General features: G+C 48.6%; 2 protein-coding genes across 5 annotated transcripts; both read left to right on the plus strand.

Annotated features, from left to right (window-relative positions):
- Positions 1 to 51: 51 nt before the first annotated feature.
- Positions 52 to 9,034, plus strand: LOC128072580 (NADH-cytochrome b5 reductase-like). Of its 2 annotated transcripts, none has more exons than XM_052666514.1 (6): positions 52 to 303; positions 534 to 682; positions 1,843 to 1,930; positions 5,061 to 5,165; positions 6,573 to 6,776; positions 8,381 to 9,034. In XM_052666514.1, exons 1-6 carry the CDS (start codon positions 124 to 126, stop codon positions 8,582 to 8,584), a joined length of 930 nt encoding a protein of 309 aa, XP_052522474.1. In that variant the 5' UTR covers positions 52 to 123; the 3' UTR covers positions 8,585 to 9,034. The 2 variants fall into 2 exon arrangements, with proteins under 2 accessions (XP_052522474.1, XP_052522475.1); XM_052666515.1 differs by having other exon boundaries at positions 52 to 224.
- On the plus strand, positions 9,029 to 18,801 carry CDCP2 (CUB domain containing protein 2). 3 transcript variants are annotated; one of them, XM_052666512.1, is made up of 7 exons: positions 9,029 to 10,008; positions 11,868 to 13,207; positions 14,669 to 15,016; positions 15,098 to 15,436; positions 15,751 to 16,104; positions 17,418 to 17,596; positions 18,118 to 18,801. In XM_052666512.1, exons 2-7 carry the CDS (start codon positions 13,132 to 13,134, stop codon positions 18,430 to 18,432), a joined length of 1,611 nt encoding a protein of 536 aa, XP_052522472.1. In that variant the 5' UTR covers positions 9,029 to 10,008; positions 11,868 to 13,131; the 3' UTR covers positions 18,433 to 18,801. The 3 variants fall into 3 exon arrangements, with proteins under 3 accessions (XP_052522472.1, XP_052522471.1, XP_052522473.1); XM_052666511.1 differs by having other exon boundaries at positions 13,093 to 13,207; XM_052666513.1 differs by having other exon boundaries at positions 13,097 to 13,207.
- Positions 18,802 to 18,831: the final 30 nt, after the last annotated feature.

An 18,831-nucleotide genomic window follows, 5' to 3' on the forward strand; every position in this document is an offset into this window, starting at 1 on the left:
AACGCGGCGGCGGTGCGCGCAGCGCCGTGCCGGGACGGGGGGAGGGGCGGCCGGGGCCCTGGGGGGCGGCCTGCGGTGCGAGCGGCTCCGCGCTGTCGATGCGGGGCTGCCGTTCTGCAGGCGATGAGCGGCCGCGAGGAGGAGGAGTGGCAGGCTCTCAAGCCCCGGGAGCCTTCTCCATCGCAGTGCTGCGGCGGCGGCTGCGAGCCGTGCGTCTACGACGTGTACGAGAAGGAACTGGAGCGATGGGAGCGGGCCAGAGCAGCGCGAGACAAAAACCTCCTCGTGGAGAAACAGGGGGAGGTCAGCGCGGCTTCGTGGCACCCGCAGGCAGGGCTGCGAGCTGTGCCGTGTAACGGAGGTGCGCTGCGCTCAGAGCTGTGCCGTGTGACCGAGAGCTGGCATCCGCGCCGGCCTCGCGTTCCGTGCCTGCGCTGACGGCGCGTCCCTAGCGCTAAATTGGCTTCCGGAGAGACATGAAATAACAAAAGGCGGTCATCTAACCGAGTGATTATTTATTGTTGTTCTTGCAGAGTAGTAATTCAGAGCTCAGTCCGGATGCATTTACTGCATTCACCATAAGCTCGGTGCAGCAGCTAACAGAGGACACCTACCAGTACAGGTTTGAATTACCAGGAAATGGCAGCCTGCGATTGGGTTTGGGACAACACATCGTGTTAAGGTATTGTTCTCTGTGCTGCTTAAACAGCCCGCATTATGTAACCCCATCTATAGCTTTTTGTCCATAGACAAAGCCTTCACACCAGGCAAATCATAATTCCATAGCTGTGCAGTAATACAGATGAAAGGCCCCGTGAGCTTGTTAGCTCTGCTAATTTTATAGCAAAAGTCATTGCAAAGCTCTGTTGTTTTTTTTTCCTTCAGCATTATCCTCATGTCGGTGGGTCAGAAAGAACTGGATGTGATTTAAAAAAAAAAAAAAATACATTGCAGAAAGAAAGAATAAAAGAATAGGTGTTACAATAGGTGGCTTATTGCTGTGTGTTGCAGGGAGGACAATGAGCTGTGCTCAAGTCCTGGTTGGGTATTTTAGGCTCTGTCTCTTGAAGTAACTCAGCACCCATGGTGCTTCTTCTGTTGTCTGGGCATTTTCTAACTGATTTCTAGGAAAACAACCCTCCTGTGCAGTTAATGGCTCACCAGAAAGTGGCCACCTGGGAGAAGTTTCTCTCCCTGCCATCTGTGGTGATCATTGCCAGAAAGCAGAAGTCACGTTATGATGCCATTGATCTGTATCTGCTGATGTTACTGGTGCGTTAACAGCTGATGTACACAGCTGGCTGGCTGCCTTCCCTTCAGCCCTCTCATGCAGTGCAGCAGAGGAAAAGGTTTGGCCATTTGAGTCAGTTACTGTAGTCAGTAGTGAAGAGCACTGTGGGTATATTCAATGGAAAGAGAAGCCTTGCAGGAAAATACAGCGAGTATAGACAAGAGTTTGACTTAAGGCTGTGCCCCGACTTCATTATTTAATTGTCAGGTGCTGTCCAAACACAAAAAGAAAGGTGTAGCACACCAGAGAGCATTTTCTGTCCCCTCTGCCACTCTTTCCCAAGCCTCCTTCCAGGAATGCATGAAAGAGCTGAATGTAGGATACAGCTGGGGCCACCAGCAGGAAAACAGTAGATGCATCGTAAGTTATGTCCCCCGTGGATTTTTACCTCTCCCAGGGGAGCATTTTGCATTTGTGCACAGGCTGAGCCACTGAGGAGGGGTTCTGCTGCCTCCCTTGGCGTTGCCTGATCTCCCCAGAGAAAAGCAGAAGTGTTGGTAATATCTGTCAATGACACAAGTTACAGTGGTTTCCTGTATTTCTTTTCTCAGAGGAGTGGTGAATGGTTTGGAGGTCCAGCGAGCCTACACTCCCATTAGCCCAGGGAATGCAGAAGGTTACTTTGAAGTTCTAATAAAAGTAAGTCAGTCTATACAATATAGATTACAGTCTGAGGTGCTGGGAACTGTGTTTTCTTTTAGGAACCAAGCACACTGTCAGCACTTCAAGGGAGGCTCTGTCAAATCCCTCGTGGACGGTTTCTCTGTTGTTTTGAAGCAGTTGTGCTTTGCTGATAAAAAAAACTGCTGCTTTTTTTTTCCTCCACGAAGCTGGAAGTAGAGGAAGGTGACACACAAACAAGTGCTTCACAGCACAATCTCTACTAAACACTAGGCCCTCTCAGGAGCCTTGCAGTTGCCCCTGTGCGAGGAGATGCCCATTCCGTGTCCCTGATTTTGTTTTGCCTTTTCAGTCTGATCTTGAAGTCGCACTCAGTAGCCAGTCCAGTGGAACCATTGGATTTTGGGAAGGCTTTGCCCAGCTGTTGCTTTCCCCCACTCCTTATTTTTGTGTTAAGGATGCTCCTCATAAAAGCTCTTATTTTTGGTAAAAATAATAATAATAAATCAGTGTGTTTGGTGACAGCCCCAGTTTGGGTGAGCTGGTGGGATTCAAAAGGATGTTACATAAGAACTGGGCTGGAAATATTTCCGAATGTAGTCTTCAGGGCTCCTACAAACGCATAATTAGTTTGTGTGGAAAATACCAAAGTGAAAATCTTTTTCTGACGTGTGTTTGTGTGTCAGTAGTGGTTCCTCAGGGCAGATGCAGCCTTCAGTGTAGCTGTAAGACACAGAATGCTGGGTGTCCCAGGTGACTGCCAGGAAATGACCATTTGTCCCCTGCCAGTCTTCCAGGTTTTCATGTTCTGGAGGTCTATTATGTATTGTATGTTTGAATGTCTGCCCTGTTCTTTAGAAATGTGTATAGCTTGTGTAAGATACCTGTGGGAGGGTCGTTTCACCATTCTTGTGGCAATTAGCGTGTGGTAGGGGAGAGAAATGTTGCATTTGAGTTGTATTAATAGGATACATTCACAGGATGACTGTGAAATTTCATGTATACTTGCTTACTACTCACAGGTTTTGCATTTCAGTAATAATAGTAATGATTGTAATGACACCTTTCCTTTATGTGGAACCTTTCATCCCAAAGGGAGCTATAGTTATTCTCTGGCAGTGACAAAAGAGATTGGTAACACCCAGTGCAAAGCAGCCATTTTTATAACTCACTCTGTAGGTTGTGGTATATTTCACACTATTCAAGCAATTTTGGAAAGTACTATATTATTATTATTACTATGCAATCCCAGCACTGTTCAAACCCTTCTGTCTCCTGTTATTACAGCATTGCATTTGTGATACTACAGTTAAGAGTGAAGCAGTTGCCATTTACGGAGCATAACCCTCTTTTTGAGTGATTTTATAATGTTAGGGTTTCTCTCCATGTAAAACTGGGTGTAGAGGTTTGCCCCCAGGAGATAATTATTTTCTCTTTCTATTTAGAAAAATTCATTTTAAGCCCACTCAATCACTTCTTACTCCGATTTTCAGAAATAATTTTGGAGCAAGGATTGCTTTAGTTACCATTACCATGGTCCACTGGGAGTGGGTCATAAAGAGGGGTTGACTTTTCTCCTCTTGTCTCAGATTTCCATATGCAGGTAAAGAAGGTAGGGATCAAATACTGGTCCTTTGATGCGACGCTCTTTGCATGAGATTCAGTACCTGCCCAGAGCCTTCTGAGCATGAAATGTTTCTGACAGCAGGGCAGAATCTGGATGTGTGCATGTGATGTTTGCCTTCAATGTAACAACCGGTGCTAATAGATCTTAATAGCCAGGATATCTTATTTAAGTGAGCTTGTTACAAGGGAGGAGTATCTGTGCTCTTTGTTAGCTAACAAGCTTGCAAGCACAGCCACACACTCGCTCACTCCTGTCCTTAGCTTCTCGGTGCACAGTTCATCAGTTCTGTTTGCCTGCAGTGCTGCTTGGTGGCTGGTCCAGGCACTGGGATGTGGAGCTGGATTTTTGTCCAGTGCAGAAAATACCCCCAGATAACTTTCTCTCAGTTATGTGGGCTGAAGGCTTTGAAGGCTTGTACTGCATTCCATCTTTTGACCTCTGGCTGTGTTGCTTTTCCTCAAGCTTATCAGTGGCATCACCTCTGTGCAAGACCAGTTGTCTGCCATAGCTGTTAGGCTTATCTGCTTCTGCAGGATGGGCCAGCTGTTCTCTGAGCAGGTCCCATAGATATTGACAGTTCTTTCGCATGTATTCTTGTCAACATCAGGCCATCATACAAGTAGGACATGTATATGCCTGTAGCACATTACGTGCAGCAATAAGGCTGCTTGGATGGGACCTTTAAGGCTGACATGGGTGGGACTCTGGGCAGCCTGATCTGGTGGGTGCCAAGCAGCCTGCAGCAGGGGTTGAGACTGGGTAGACTTTAAGGTCCCCTCCAACCCAAACCACTCTATGATTCTCTTTTTGAACAAGCACTCACCCTTTCTTATCAGTCACCAGTGAGGCTAGCATTCATATGAGGAAAAGCCAAAATGATGGGGGTTTTTTGTGCCTAGTGGAAAGTAAAGCATTTTTTTGACTAATATTTCCCTTCTGTGAAGCCCAAATTAACATATTTTTTTTGAAAGCACAAAGGCATCCAGATGATCTGTTCTGGAAACGGTTTTATAAATGAGAAGCCTCTCGTTTGGTCACTAATTGTATCAACACAGCATCGGAGAGACTGAAACAAAGGAAGAGCTGCGCAGTGTTTATGTAACTATCAGTGCCCAGAGGGCTTTTACAGATCCCACACCCTGAGCTTTGGAGAATGCTTGAAGGCTCGGGCTGTGCTTTGCATTCAAGGTGCTCTTCTACTCGTGCTTTGTAAGCAAGAACTTTGATAAGCTTTTTCCAGTTTTGGAAATTCAGACTGCATAGGAGTGGGTTGTGTTTACATTGTAGTCGAGCTGGAATGAATCCAATATGATTTAATTTAAATGTCTTTGTTTTGGGTATAACTTTGAATTATTTTTCAAATAGAATGATCTTTCTTTCTTTTTAAATGCATGAAATATTTTTTTTTTTTTTTTGCCCCCTTCTTGTTTAAATGCAGATAACTTTATAATTGACTTTAAGCTGGGAAAGTTTCCAACAGAGTATAATTATTCCTTTCTTTTGTGCAATGTTTTTTATTAGTGCTATGAAGCTGGGCTAATGTCACAATACATAAGGACTTGGAAAGAAGGAGACACGGCCTTTTGGCGTGGGCCATTTGGAGGGTTCCCATATCGACCTAATAAGGTTAGTTTCCTAAGAGACGTAGGATGTTTCAGCTCGTGGCAGCTAGCTTTGTTTAATAATCCAAAGGGAAGACATCAATTTGATTACTGTTTTCATGATTATTTTAGGGACTTCCTGGGTATTGTGCAGTGCTGCAGCATTAGCAGTCAATTGGGGAAAGTACACCTTATTGAACTGCAGCATATGTAAGAGGGAAGAGGAGAAGGAGGTGGGTGGGAGACTAGAAAATTAGCAAGGGTCTCTGTTCATCACTTGCATGTGTTTAACAAAGGAAGTTTATTCTGCCCCAGCAGTGAGTGTGGATTGTTTTTTTGCCTTGTTTGAGCAATGCTGCTATTTTGTGTCTGAGCACAAGTGAAAAAGAGGTGTTGATCTTTTCCTCTCCTGGGTGTTCCCTGAACTACAGCAGCTCCAGTGAGGTGTCACATCACCCAGACACTCTGCAAATGTTGATTCCCATCTACTGATACCAGGCTCTCTGCAAAGAAAGGCAGATCCAGTTTCAGGGGAAGGCTTCTCACACACGCTAATTTCGTTACTTAATTCTGACCTTCCAAACGAGAAGCAGAATTGAAACATAGGTCATTAAGATCCCAAAGTCTTCCTTCTTTTTTTTAATTCATTTTAAATATCCAACAAAAGCAGGGCTGTAAAATCCCACTGGCCAAGCTCCCTGCAGAGCAGTGGTGTTGTGCTTCCTGGAATATCCTCCCTGCTGTGTGAGGATACTGTTCACTTCTGATCTTAAAAGCTTCCAGGTCATCTGGGACAAAACATTGCAGCTCTACCTAGAAGTGACTCATTCAGGGACTGTGTGGGTGATCCTCACGCATGTAGTTTACAGAGTACCTGAGCAATCTTTAGAACTTCTTGCTATAGAAGAATTGTCCCCATCGTGGGCCTCCTTTGGTGCAGGTAAATGAGTGGACATCTCCATGCTGCAGGTGGGAAGCACTGGGTGCTGCACTGGTGGGTCTCTGATAGAAGTGAGGTAATGCATGAGGGTGATGTGTGGATCAAGGTGAAGAAGAAACAATTCCCTCCAGTGCACCTTCAGGACTGTATTTTGCAGCATCCAAAATAAACAGCTATCTTTTCCAGCAGGAAAACAACGAGCAATGGGTCAGCAAAGTGTACAGCTGAATTGAAACTCAAGTTAGGATAAATGTTTCTATTGGGATATAATCCAGTTTTAAATTTGATATATAAGTCTTGAAAATGCTGTTTGTAGTCCTTGATGGGGTTTATAGAAAAACACATTTGAAGACTTGTGTGTAGCAGTTCATGTCCTGATGTTTTCCCCTCTCTAGGGACCTTCTAGCAGCGTGGCAGCAAGGAGGAACTGGCAATGAGCACCTTTGTTTCCAGTCATGATGGTTAATTCAGAATTCTCTGTTCTTTTGTTAGCATGGAGAACTCCTCATGCTGGCTTCTGGCACTGGTCTTGCACCAATGCTTCCCATTCTCCAGTCCATAACAGATAATGAAGAGGATGAAACCTTTGTAACTCTTGTTGGCTGCTTTTGTACCTTTGAAAAAATTTATTTGAAACCTCTTCTCCAGGATCTGGCCAGATACTGGAACATCAGAATATTTTACGTCCTAAGCCAGGTAAATAAATGAATGTGAAATACATTTATGTGACTGTTCTGTTGTGCTGGATGAACCTTTTCTGTCAGTCTGGTGCTAATTCTTTCCCAGCTATCAAAGCTATTGTTGATCCTGTTGCTGCTGTTCTTAGATCTATTAAATGGTTTCTTGTGCTGCCAACAGCCTGAAGAGTTTTAGGGAAACAACCCTCTCTTCTTGTCCCTCTTCAACCCTGCTGGCAGTTCTCCTGTCAGGAAGGACCCACTGATTCACATTCACTGTTGATCATTTCCCCCTTCATTTCAGACAGCTGTTGCTGCCCCAAAACATTTATGCCAAGAAAGCTTTACTCTTGGAGCCTCACAGCAGATAAACTATTTCTCCTTTCCTAATACCAGTGCCTTAGTCTGTCCTTATCTTCCATTTGTTGCTCATGGCTACACCTCCCTTATTCTAGTACGTTAGCACCAACTTCCCAGCAGTTTTTTTCCCCTAGTTGACCCATTTTTAAACTTTCTGAAGTTGTGGCCCCCTCTGTAAAACGATTTTCTGTGCCAAATTCATGGGATGAGGGCATACCTCTCAGTGGTCTTGTTTTCAGCGGTCTTTTTCGTTCTCATTTGGTCCCAGAGTTGCCTGTGTTCTGCACAGATCTGGTAGATGAAAATTAGTTCCCTCAGCAATGAGGATTCATTGCAGGGAAGATACAGAAAGAATTATTTATGCTGAGGGAATGAATCCCATTGCATTTTTAGCTTCTCAGATGAATCATTTTTTGTATCTCATGGTGGTTCTGCCTCATACATTATGTTCCACATATGGTCTTGGCAAGTTGGATATAGAGGGAAAAGTGCTTGTGCTTGGGCATCCCCCTCAACTGCTCTGTAGGTGTGTGATCTGGTGACATAGCTTAGATGCTCTTCTCAGGACAGTGCTTTCTCAAGAGCCTGAGAAGCTCTTGAAATTCAACCCAGTGAAGGGCAGTAAGAAACCCATCTGACCCTCTCTGACCCCTGTCAACACAGCCTGCCCTACGTACACATCTCTCCTCTCTTGGCAGGCTTGCTGTACTCCAGTGCTGAGTGGTGCATCTTCCCTTTTAGGATTTTATGTGTCTGTCCCCTGTCACCATCAGATCTAAACACCTTGTGCTTCTAATTAATAGCAGTAGGGGATCCTGTTAGATCTAATGTCATGGGATCTAGCATTGCTCATGGGATCAGAGCTGTGTCTGGAGCAGGGTTTTCTTCAGTTGCTTTGGCAAGGGAGATGGAACTGAAGGAGTCTTGGGGGAGTGGAAGAGGCAGTGGGGAGGGATAGAATTGGGACTGAAGACTTGGGAATTGAGAAGGCATGGTGGGCAGTGGCTCCCAAAGGAGTAGGTCCTGCAGTGCTACTTGGCAGTAGTTACACTCAGTTTTGTTTGGCTCAGTGGCCAGATCCGGTGATAGGGAGGTATTTTATCTGGCCTTTGCAAGAGGACCACAGGTCTTGGGATAGATCACTGCTATCCAGGTTGGAGTCCCAAGGGTAAAAAACACCCTGTGTAGTACTCTGAGGGGAAGAGGGAGATACAGCTGTAAGCAACTTATTGTCCTTTTTACTGTCCTTTTTTGCCTTTTCAGGAAACTTCACTGGAAAATCTTCCTTGGAGCTATCAGGAAAACACATACACTGGTCGTCTAAATGAGGACTTGATAAAGACAATAATAAATTCCTGCCGAAGAAAGCCATTTGTATTAATCTGTGGATCTTCTGCATTCACTGAAGACATGAACAGATATCTGAAAGCTGCGGGAGTTGAAGAAGATTCCTGTTTTGCCTTTTAGCAAAGCATTCCTGAACCAAGGAGCGTCAGGCCAAGATTAGGGTATCTTGTTCAAAGACATTGCTCGAAATCAGTCATCTCAAAAGACTCAGATCCCTATGCCTATAGTTTCATAGGCCTTTGGATTAAATATATTTTTCCGCTATGGTTCTCAGTCTCGAGAGTTTTAAAGATCAGGTGATCTTCCAGAGTGGCTGCTATAATCACCATACCTGAAGGAACTGCATAGTCTTTTTAGTGGGAGCCTTTACATGCGGTTTTGAGAGACACCTCTTAAGGATGTTAAGAAGCATCCAAGTGTACACGTCTGCTGTAATATGAAGACCAATATCTTGCTTTGAAGTCTGTTAATATGCAGTGATATTGTGCCCCATTGGTTGTACCCTGGAGAGATTTCTTTCTTGGGAGAAGATAGTGAGGCCACAGGAGCAGCAGAGCACTCCCTGTGCCTCAGTTGCCCTCTAATACATTAATATGGGGATGAAGGTGCTGCTCTGTGGAAAGAGCCTTTCCAGCTGTGTACGGAAAAAAAAAGAGACCTGCTATATGTGAGGGTGGAATTGTTCATGGTGCTCAAGGAGGATTTGCATTGCCTGTGCTGAGCCTTAACCCTTGCAATGCTGTCTGGAGGGAGGAGGAGAATGTCCTAAAAGTCTGTGGGGAAGCATCAGTGTAGCTGCTGTCTATCGAGAAAGATGGTTGTCTCCTTTCCATGTCCCCTAAGTGTTGTGTAAGAGTCCTGATTCATTAAATTGAAGTTACTGTCAAATAAACAGCTGTTTCTTTTTGTCATAGGATATTCACAGAGTGAAAGTGTCCTGAGCACCCCTGGGTGTGTAAGAACAACATGTGAGGAGTGAAAGCTCCACTGGGCTTTGCTGGGATACTGCTCTACAGGGCACAGCAGAGCACTCCAGCCCCTTCCTTCTAGTGCACAGTGCTTCTGCCTTTGATCTGAGTTATCTTCTCTCCACTCTTTTACTTCTTAGACCTCAGTGTTTACTAGGTGCACCTGGACATATACCCTTTTGGCACACCTTTCTGTTTTGCCATTCATTCCTTGTTCATCCTGTGCTGGGATTTCACAGGGTTTCCATGGCTATGGCAGATGATGCATCATCACTCCTGCCTATTTTTCACCTGTTTGAAATAATACTCCTTGCACAAGGGGGGCACATACCTCGAGAGCTGCTCAAAAGGATGGCGCTGCTTCACACTGGGAAGCTGTGTGGGTACCTGAGGTCCTGCAGACAGCGACTGATTGCATTGTTTCTGCTGTTTCAGCTTTGCCTTTGCTCCAGGAGTGACACTGGTGGTGAGATCATGTGAAGGATGGGCTGATCATCTTGATCATGTTTTTGACTCCTTCATTGCTGCAGGGAGGCTCTGACACCTTTTCTTGGCTCATAACAATGTGTGTGTTTGGTGAGTAAATATACTTCACTGTACCACTTGGGCGTGGGAGAACTCTTGTCTTTTCCTGTGAGACTGGGGTCTGTAACAGAGCTGGATCTAAACTCGGGATGTGCCTGCCCTCTCACGTGGTTCAGGGTCAGAGCTCTGAGCAGCCTGGGCCCTGCAGACACAGTCTGCCACGGTTGCCACTAAACCACATGAAGTTCTTTGCAATTGCACAAAGGTGCATGTTTACAGTGCATGACATAGTCTTAAATGGCATGGGTTCCCCTTGCTGACATGAGGTTTGTCTCCAGTTACCAAGTGCCTGGACTCAGTCCAGTGTGGATGCAGCTTTTAAGCTAACTTCTTTAGATCGAGGGCTGTTCTCATAGCCTAGAGTTCTGGCTTTTACTGCAGGTGGATGCAGTGATGTTGCCCACATTAGGGTCCAAGGCAAATTCCTAGTGCCTCTTCAAACTGTGTTTTAGCCACCATAACCCACACTGTAGTGGAGGTGCTTCTATGCAGCGTGGGGCTGATAAAATAAAGAGCTGCCATCTCTGGTTGCTCTCACTATTTTGTTCCTGGCTGGGAATGCAGGAAATATTTTCCTCTGATGTTACGTACTCTGAAAGCCATATTTATATACCTCTTGCTTTAAGCATCCTGCCTTTTGGAGATGCTGCTAAAAACCCACAAAGCCTTTTAGCAAAGGCCTGAGGTAAAGCTTCACGCTTGCTTTGGAAAAGCAGTGCGTTTTCAAGCAAAAGCTGGGACTGTTCCTTTAAGCTCAACCCCAATATGTCTGGGTATTTCAGCACATATGGGCCACGATGGTTAAACCTTACCCAGCTGGTCTGGCCATTCTGCTGCGAAGCCTCCTGTCTTTGTTCGTGGCTAAAAGGGAGGGTGGTGAGAGACAGAGCAAGCTGTGAGTGCTGCGGGTTGCAATCCTGCAAAGGCAGCCTGCAGGGCAGCGGGAGGAGACGACATGCAGCCGACAGCCCGATTTGCTGTGCCGGAGGGGATGGGGGCTGTGAGAAATTCTCCATAGGGGAGACCGTGTCCTTGGCATGATGAACTCAAAGGAGCCTTTAAACAGCCCTCGGTGCTTTGTTCTGCGTTTTCTGCCCTTCTTTTTCTTCCCTCCCCCTTCCCCACTGTCCTTTTGTCATTTTTCATGCTGGATGTCATGTGCCATGGGTCCCTCTTCCTGGCTCATGGGGACAGCCCAGTGCAGAGGGCACTGCTGGGCAGCAGTGGGATGGAGGGCTCTGGAAGGTCCTTGCCCACCCCAAGGAGAAGGCAGTCTGCTGCCTGTCCTGCGGGGTGCTCGGCTGCTTTGGCCACCCCAGCGAGGGTCACAGGGGCACTGAGTCCCCCATGAACCCCCTGCAGTGCTGTGCCAGGGAGAGGAGCTTTGCTTCCTCTCTTCCTCGTGGGCAACCCAAATACCTTCTTAATTTCATCTCATTATTCCCTGCCTAAATAATTCCACTTCTTCCTGGGGGACCGTGTTTAAAACTTTGATCTCCTCTTGACGACTCGCGGTCCTGAGCACATCCTTTCTGCTTAAATGGATCAAATGCCTTTTTGACTCATGATTTATAGATCTTCCCACCAAGGAGTTCGGGGAGCCCTGATTCAGCAGCCTCAAAAAAAAAACCACCAGAAAACAACACCCCATGATGTCTCTGGCCTGAGCCAGAGCCATTTGTGAAGGGCTGCCTAGCTTCTCATCAGCATTACTGCTGTTCTCATCCTCCCCCCATCCCCTCTGCTCTGCTGACTGATGGTGTTGCCTGGGCTCGGCCCGGCCGGGGAATTGCCATCCCCAGGTCAGGAGCGGGTGAATGTGCCCGAGGCTGATGGATGCCTTTCCCCAGGATGGGGTCACAGCTGGTGTGCTGCACAGCCCTGGCCCCTGTCTCCTCCCCGTCTCCCGGGGGTACTGCTGACACGGAGCGCAGCTGGAGGGATGGAGATGAGCGGTCACGTAGGTGTCAGAGTGCTGAGGATGGCAGTGGAGGGAGCCTGGTGTGACTGTGCTGGATAAGCCGTGAACTTCTCTCTTGGTGGACCTGTGGGCTTTCTGAGACAAGAGAACTGTCCTGGCTGGGGTCTTGGTCCTGATGACACCTTGATATAGCGTGGGGACAGATCCTTTCTATCCCAGCTCATTTGGCACTAGCTAATTGAGCTCCGAGGAGGTGGACGTGCCATCAGTGGGATGTGTGTCTGGTGCCAACCAGCTCCGCATGGCTCCAATGAGGCTGGGCAGGGGCAGAGAGCCCAGCCAAACATTATTGTTATTACCCATACGTAAATACAGGCACTTAATGACCTTGGCATGGAGCGTTTCCTGGGAATTAATGGCCAGTTGGCGTTAATGGTCCTTAGCAGCACCTCAGCCAACGGCTCCTCCCAGCCCATCATTAATCCACAGGAAATGTCTCAGGCATCGATCCTCATTGCTTAATTAATAAACGCAACTCATCTCCGTGGCTGAGGTTTGGAGACGCTGGCTGCTTCTTTCCCCACCGCCTGGAAGGTGCCTTTTTCAAGCAGACGTTTCTCCCACGCCTGGCTTTATTTTGCCAGGCCTCTGCGGCTGTGTGCAGCATGGGCTGTGAAGGCACTGTGCTGTTGGGCAGGCAGCAAGAAGCCCAACGCTGGGATGCTGCCGGTGTCTCCAGCTTTTATCAACAGTTGGCTTGTGCTCCAGTATAAATCACGTTAATTCCTGAGGTACTTTTCCGTGGTGAGCCTGAAATTCCCATTTTGGTTTGCTGTCTTGCCTGGTGAACTAAATTATTTTCATAGCCCCTTAAGGGCATATTGTCAGCCCAGACTTACTGCCATTATACACCATATCTGAAGCATTAATATCTCTTCTAAATATAGTGTATTGACAAGGTATCTGCTATAGTGTAAATCCTTGGGACATTTGATCTAGATCATTAAAACCGAGTGAAGGAAGGGAGGAATAGATCAAGTTGCTTGCTGCTCTTAATTCAAACAAGCGATGAATTATTCATTCCACTATTAATTCTGCAGCCCTCCTGCTTTTTATTTATTTCTCCCCGTATTTATTTTTTCCCTCCTGGACAGACAGCTCCGGAGAGATGCTCGGGTGGTGGTGACAGCAGGATGGGGCACAGGGCCACGGGCTGCACGTCGGTTCTGGCCCTGCTCTGCACGGTGCTCAGGGTGGCCCCGAGCGGAGGTAAGGTTCTGTGCATGGCGGGGTTGGGGGTGGCTCAGCAGCACTGGGCGTGCAGGTACGTGGGGTGGTGAGTCCTAGGTCACGCTTGTTTTAGGTGGTAGGTAGGCATTGTCTTGTGGCTATAGGCACTTTGTTGAAGGGTTTGTTAATTTCTGCAGTTCTATGTGCATATATGTGTACATACGCACCAGTATACACGTATGTGTTTGTATGTATGTATGTGCAGCTTGCTGTGTGTGACAGAACCCACTTGTTATCTGTGCAGTGTGACCCTGGGCACAGGCCACAGTACTCCATGGGATTGGGGTGGGACAGCTCAGCCAGTTGTTTCAGGCAGCTGGCAATATCCCTCCCCAAAATGCAGAGCAGCCCAGGCAGCCCATCCTCAGTGACCCACCCCTCCTGCAGGATTCCATCTTGGATATGAATTCCAGTAACATCAGGCTTTTAGCACAGTCCTGTATGGCTTGATTGCCTATCGCTGGTAATTAGCAAGGTGCGGAGATCCACCAGCATTGCTGCTCTTGCACACATGCACACCAGATCAGTGCTGCACTGTGAGCAGGTCCTCAGCTCCCTCTCTTGCCGGGTCACCACACTGACAAGCATAATGGACAGTAGTATGCAATGGCTGAGTATTGATTTGCACATGCTTCACCCAGATTGACGGCAGTGAGCATGCAGCCATGTTTGGGAGCCAGCACGTGTTCCCCATAGGCTGCACAGAGCCTGCTCCCCTCCCAGATATGATGTCTGTGCCCGCTGTGCAGCATATGCACCCAGTCCTGGCTCCCTCCCTGCCTTGTTTCATTATAACCATGTCTCACTATAATGGTTTCATTAGAAAATCAATCCCTACATGCACTACTCATTGTGAAGCACATTGAACCCTTCATCCCTATATCTCCTAGCCTGAATTCACCAATACCACCTTCATACGCAGGGAATGTTTTGAGCAGGTGTCAAAAAGCTGAAGGGATGGGCTTAACCCTATATTTAATATCTGTCTTTAGAGCTCCTGTAATTGGGGAGCTGAGGAGCACCCCCAGAGGCTGTGTGGGGCAGGATGCTGCAGCTGCCTCCTGGCACAGGACTGAGGATGGGGCTGCCTTAGCCATGCTGCCTTACCTGCAGGCGCTGCATTTCCCCCCCTGCAGCTTTTGGGAAAAGGAAAGTATATTCCTGGCTGAGGACCAGCCAGGGTGTAACCACTGCTCTCTTAAAACTTACTCTTTACTTTTTCCCAGCAAGAAACAGATACTGCCACTGAGCTGTAGGTGGACCAGTGGGATGAGCTCATGGAAATGGTCAAGTGTGGGAACCCATCATTCAGCAGGGCTGCAGGGGGGTTGAGGAGGAAGTGCCTCCCCTATAGTTCTGTCCCACTGCCCACCATCTTTTTAGGTGTGTCCTAGAAGGGATTCATCACGTCTGCCTCCCACCCTTCTTTCCTGTCACCAGGCATCAAATGTGGCGGGGTGCTCTCAGCACCCTCTGGCAACTTCTCCAGCCCCAATTTCCCGGGGCCATACCCCTACGAGACGGAGTGCACCTGGCTCATCGTGGTGGCCGAGGGCTCCTCCGTCCTGCTCTCCTTCAGCCACTTTGAGCTGGAGTACCACGCCGCCTGCGCTTACGATTATCTCCAAGTCTACAACGGGGCATCCCAGGACCAGGGCAACCTTCTGGGCACCTTCTGTGGCCGCAGTGCCCCACCACCTTTTGCTTCTGCCTGGCACGTCATGGCTGTGGTCTTCCGCTCTGACCGGCATGTGGCCAAGCGTGGCTTTGCTGCCACCTACCACAAAGGTAATGGGGAAGGGGGTGGCCGTGAGGGTGTCCATCTGTGCCCATCCACTCACTGACCTTGATGGCTGTACCTCCTTGCAGATGCATGTGGTGGGCAACTGACGGGGCTGTCTGGGGAGATCGCCAGCCCGCAGTACCCCGAGAGCTACCCCAATGACGCAGAGTGCCGCTGGAGCATCAGGGCAACTGATGGCCCCCTCACTCTGATCTTTGCTGACTTCCAAGTAGAGGGCGGCCAAGGCTGTGGCTTTGACTACGTGGCTCTTTTTGATGGTCCCACTGCTGCTGCTCCCCACCTGGGTCGCTACTGCGGTAGCACCCGCCCGCCCCGCATCATCTCCTCTACCCAACATCTCTTCATCCTCTTCAAATCGGACTTCAACATCGTGGGCAGGGGCTTCAAGGCCCGTTTCTACTCAGGTGCAAGGTTTGGGGGGTGGCGGGAAGGGTGTGGAGATGCAGTGTTGCTCTCAGACATAGGGTTTGGGTGCTGAGCCAGGAATTGGGCTCTGTGATCCTCATGGGTCCCTTCCAACTTGGGATGTTCTAAGTCTATGGCCTTGGTCTCCTCAGATGCTGCCGTTCCTTAAAACCTTTGGATGAACATTGGCCAGACACTAAGTAGCAGCGAGACAGAGGGCAGATCAAGCTTTAGCAACAAAATAGATGAGCACTCATCAGCCAGGAGACTTCAGTTATCCTTTTCTCTCCCTCTCTGCTTTTTCCCTAAGCAGGTGAATGCCAGGAAGTCTACACCACCATCAAGGGAAATTTCTCCAGCCCTCACTACCCCAACTTCTACCCCAACAACCTCCAGTGTCAGTGGAGCATCCAGCTACCCCCAGGCTACCGGATCAAAGTCTTCTTCTTGGACCTGGAGCTGGAGGCTCGGAGCAGCCTGACCAGCGGCTGTGACTATGACCGCCTGGATGCCTTTGATGGTGGAGCTGAGAACGCTTCCCTGCTGGGGACATGGTGTGGGAGGGAGAGCCCAGCGCCTCTCACCTCCCGCAGCCATCAGCTGCTGCTGGTGCTCCACACAGACCGCAGCACGGCCAAGCGGGGCTTCTCCCTTGCCTACGTTGGAGGTAAGGCATCCACTCATCCCAGTGAGTGTAAGAACCATGGGATTTTTCACTGAATCATAGAATTGTTTGAGTTGGAAGGGATCTTTAAAGGTCGTCTAGTCCAACTCCCCTGCAGTGAATGGGGACAAAGGGATGAAAGTCTGAGGAGAGGTGGCCAGGCATTTGGGTACCCTCTCATGCATCAAAACCACTTTCCATAACTCAGTCATTTTGTGTTGGTGCCATCACACCTCAGTGCCACATTTGCTGTATTTCAGGATAATTACGTCTGAGCTGACCCACGTATCAGGCATAATTCATGCCTGCACTCAGCACAGGATGAGCCTGGGGTCTGTGGAATGCAGGAGCAGCTGCAGCCCAGCACCCTGCCTGCAGAGCTGCTGGTACTGCAGCACTGGAGCTGCAGCAGCTGAGCTGGGTGCAGGAGCTTTAATCCCTCAGCAGCAGAATCATACGTCATAGGGAGAACAGCAGAAGGGATTTTGGAGAATGCAGCCATGGCAGTGAGAGGGGATGGAGCTATATCCTAAGCCTTCACAGGCTGGGGAGGGGTAAGGTTTGTACCAGGCACTCAGTAAGCAATGTTTCATTCCCAGGACCACAGAAACACGAGAGAGGGGCATCTCAATTTTTGTAAATCTTCATTCCTGCAGATATTTTCCTTTTGTCTGGGCCCACGAGGTGACTTGGGTGGGGTTTGTGTGATTTATGGCCATTGGAATGAGAGCCTTCATGCAAGGAGAGAGGATCCATTTTCTCCTCCTCCTCTTCTTCATCTAATGCACTTTAGTTATTTGGTAAATCTTCTAATGGTTTTTATAATGCACTAAGTGTAGCAAACTGACACTGTTTTTTCATATTGATTTTATTGCATCTTACCAGTTTCATAAGGCCGAGATTCGGAGGGAGTTGGAATAATTCAATAATTCATTACTGTCCAAGTGCTTGGTTTGAGCTCAGCGAGGATGAATTTCAAAGGAGAGGGGCATTTTTTCCTCCCTGATTCCTTCCTGCATCCATTGCTTTCTGCTCAAAGAGATGGGGTTTGTCCAGTACCAGGGAGCCCACAGTATGCAGACCCAGTGCAAGGCAGGGCTAAACCACTGCTGTATGAAACAACTCTCTTTTTTCCTCCTGAAAACACAACTTGTCACATCAGTCCCCAAGCCACGGCTGTGGCATGATGCATAACAGCCATGAGGCTGGAGTCCCTGCTGTCCCCACCACCACCAGCTGCGTGTGTCACGGGGACAGCAAGCACAAGAGGTGGCAGGGGTGACAGCTTGCCTGTGTCTCCTTTTTGGTCCTGACAGTCGTACCCATGAACATCAGCTGCACGCGGACGGACTTCCACATCCAGATCCCCGTGCAGGCCCTGGCTCAGCTGCAGAGGAACAAGGTGTACTTGGGGATGCCCTCCTGCGTGGCTCAAGTGATCGGTTCACACTTCAGGATACACACCAGGTTTGACACATGCGGTGCTGAGTCTCAGGTGAGGATTTGGCAAACCTTCCTGCAAAGCAAGCTGGGCAATGGGCTGACATCTCTTCCTACAGCTCTCTGAAAGGTGGTTATAGTGAGCTGGGGTCAGTCTCTTCTCCCAGCTAACTGCTAGTAGGATGAGAGCTGATGGCCTCAAATTGTGCTGGGGGCGGGGTTCAGGTTGGATACAGGGAAAAAATTCTCAGCAAGAGCAGTGATGCCTTGGCCCTGGCTGCCTAGGGAGTGGTTGAGTCAGCATCCCTGCAGGTGTTGCAGAACTGATGTGGCACTGAGGGATGTGGTTGGTGGGGAGGGGTTGGGGTTGGACTGGGTGATCTTGGAGGTCTTTTCCAACCTTAATGATTGTGATTCCATGACATTTTGTTGGTAACACCAGCTGTGGGAAGGAGTTGCTGGCCTCTTTCCCATGCTCCCAGTGGATGCTGGGCTTTGCTGTCAGCTGGATGTTCAGAGCTGTCTCCACAAGCCTGTGGAGATGAGCCCTGAGGAGTCTCAAGCCTTGTCTTGCAGAGACGAAACAACACATCCGTCATTGTCAGCACGCTCTACATCGACTTCTCGGTGGGTGACCAGGAGGACATCCACCGGTACGAGGTGCAGTGTGAGCCCAAGAGGAAGGAAGCCTCCGTGTCCCTCGTTGCTGGCCCCGACCCACACAGGCTGAGCCAGGCAGAAAATATGGTGGACGTGAAGCAGAGAGGGGTGGGAGCGATGGATGCCCACGAAACCAAGAGCCAGGACACCAGTGACATCGTCTTCATCAGCATCTGCATTTTGGCTGGGCTGCTTATGGTCATTGCTGTGGTTGGGCTTGTGCTGCTGTAGCAAACTCAAGTTGGAAACGTGGTCCCCAAAACCACCCTTGCCCCAAGTTTAGTGCTAACACAACTGCTGAAATGGAGATGGTGAAACAAAGCCCGAGCCAACCTCCACCTCCCACGCCTGAGATCTGGGTGGTAGGCAGCCATTTTCCTTCCCATCAGTTTTCCTCTGTCTCTCAATCTGTCCATTTGGCTCAGGAATGCACTTCTTATGCTCTGTAACTATTCCCACACCTGCTTCAATTTGTTTTCCCGCTGGTGCCTCTACTTTCGGGAAAGTAACGCTGTTTGCTGATGGCTGGAAGTAATCCTGTCAACTGCTGAATTCCTGAACATAGCAACTACCCCCAAATATAGCAATATTTGTAACAAACATTCTCCTTGTTCCCCTGGTGTGGGCACT

The sequence above is a fragment of the Tympanuchus pallidicinctus genome, unplaced genomic scaffold (assembly GCF_026119805.1).
Source record: "Tympanuchus pallidicinctus isolate F22 unplaced genomic scaffold, pur_lepc_1.0 scaffold7, whole genome shotgun sequence".
Taxonomy (NCBI): Eukaryota; Metazoa; Chordata; class Aves; order Galliformes; family Phasianidae; genus Tympanuchus; species Tympanuchus pallidicinctus.

Excerpts from the sequence above, each read along its gene's own strand:
- LOC128072580 (XM_052666514.1), top strand. The coding sequence starts at position 124 with ATGAGCGGCCGCGAGGAGGAGGAGTGGCAGGCTCTCAAGCCCCGGGAG. Across the intron at positions 304-533 it reads TCGTGGAGAAACAGGGGGAG|AGTAGTAATTCAGAGCTCAG; the intron begins GTCAGCGCGGCT and ends TTGTTCTTGCAG. Across the intron at positions 683-1,842 it reads GGACAACACATCGTGTTAAG|AGGAGTGGTGAATGGTTTGG; the intron begins GTATTGTTCTCT and ends TTCTTTTCTCAG.
- CDCP2 (XM_052666513.1), top strand. The coding sequence starts at position 9,936 with ATGTTTTTGACTCCTTCATTGCTGCAGGGAGGCTCTGACACCTTTTCT. Across the intron at positions 15,017-15,097 it reads TGCTGCCACCTACCACAAAG|ATGCATGTGGTGGGCAACTG; the intron begins GTAATGGGGAAG and ends ACCTCCTTGCAG. Across the intron at positions 17,597-18,117 it reads CATGCGGTGCTGAGTCTCAG|AGACGAAACAACACATCCGT; the intron begins GTGAGGATTTGG and ends CTTGTCTTGCAG.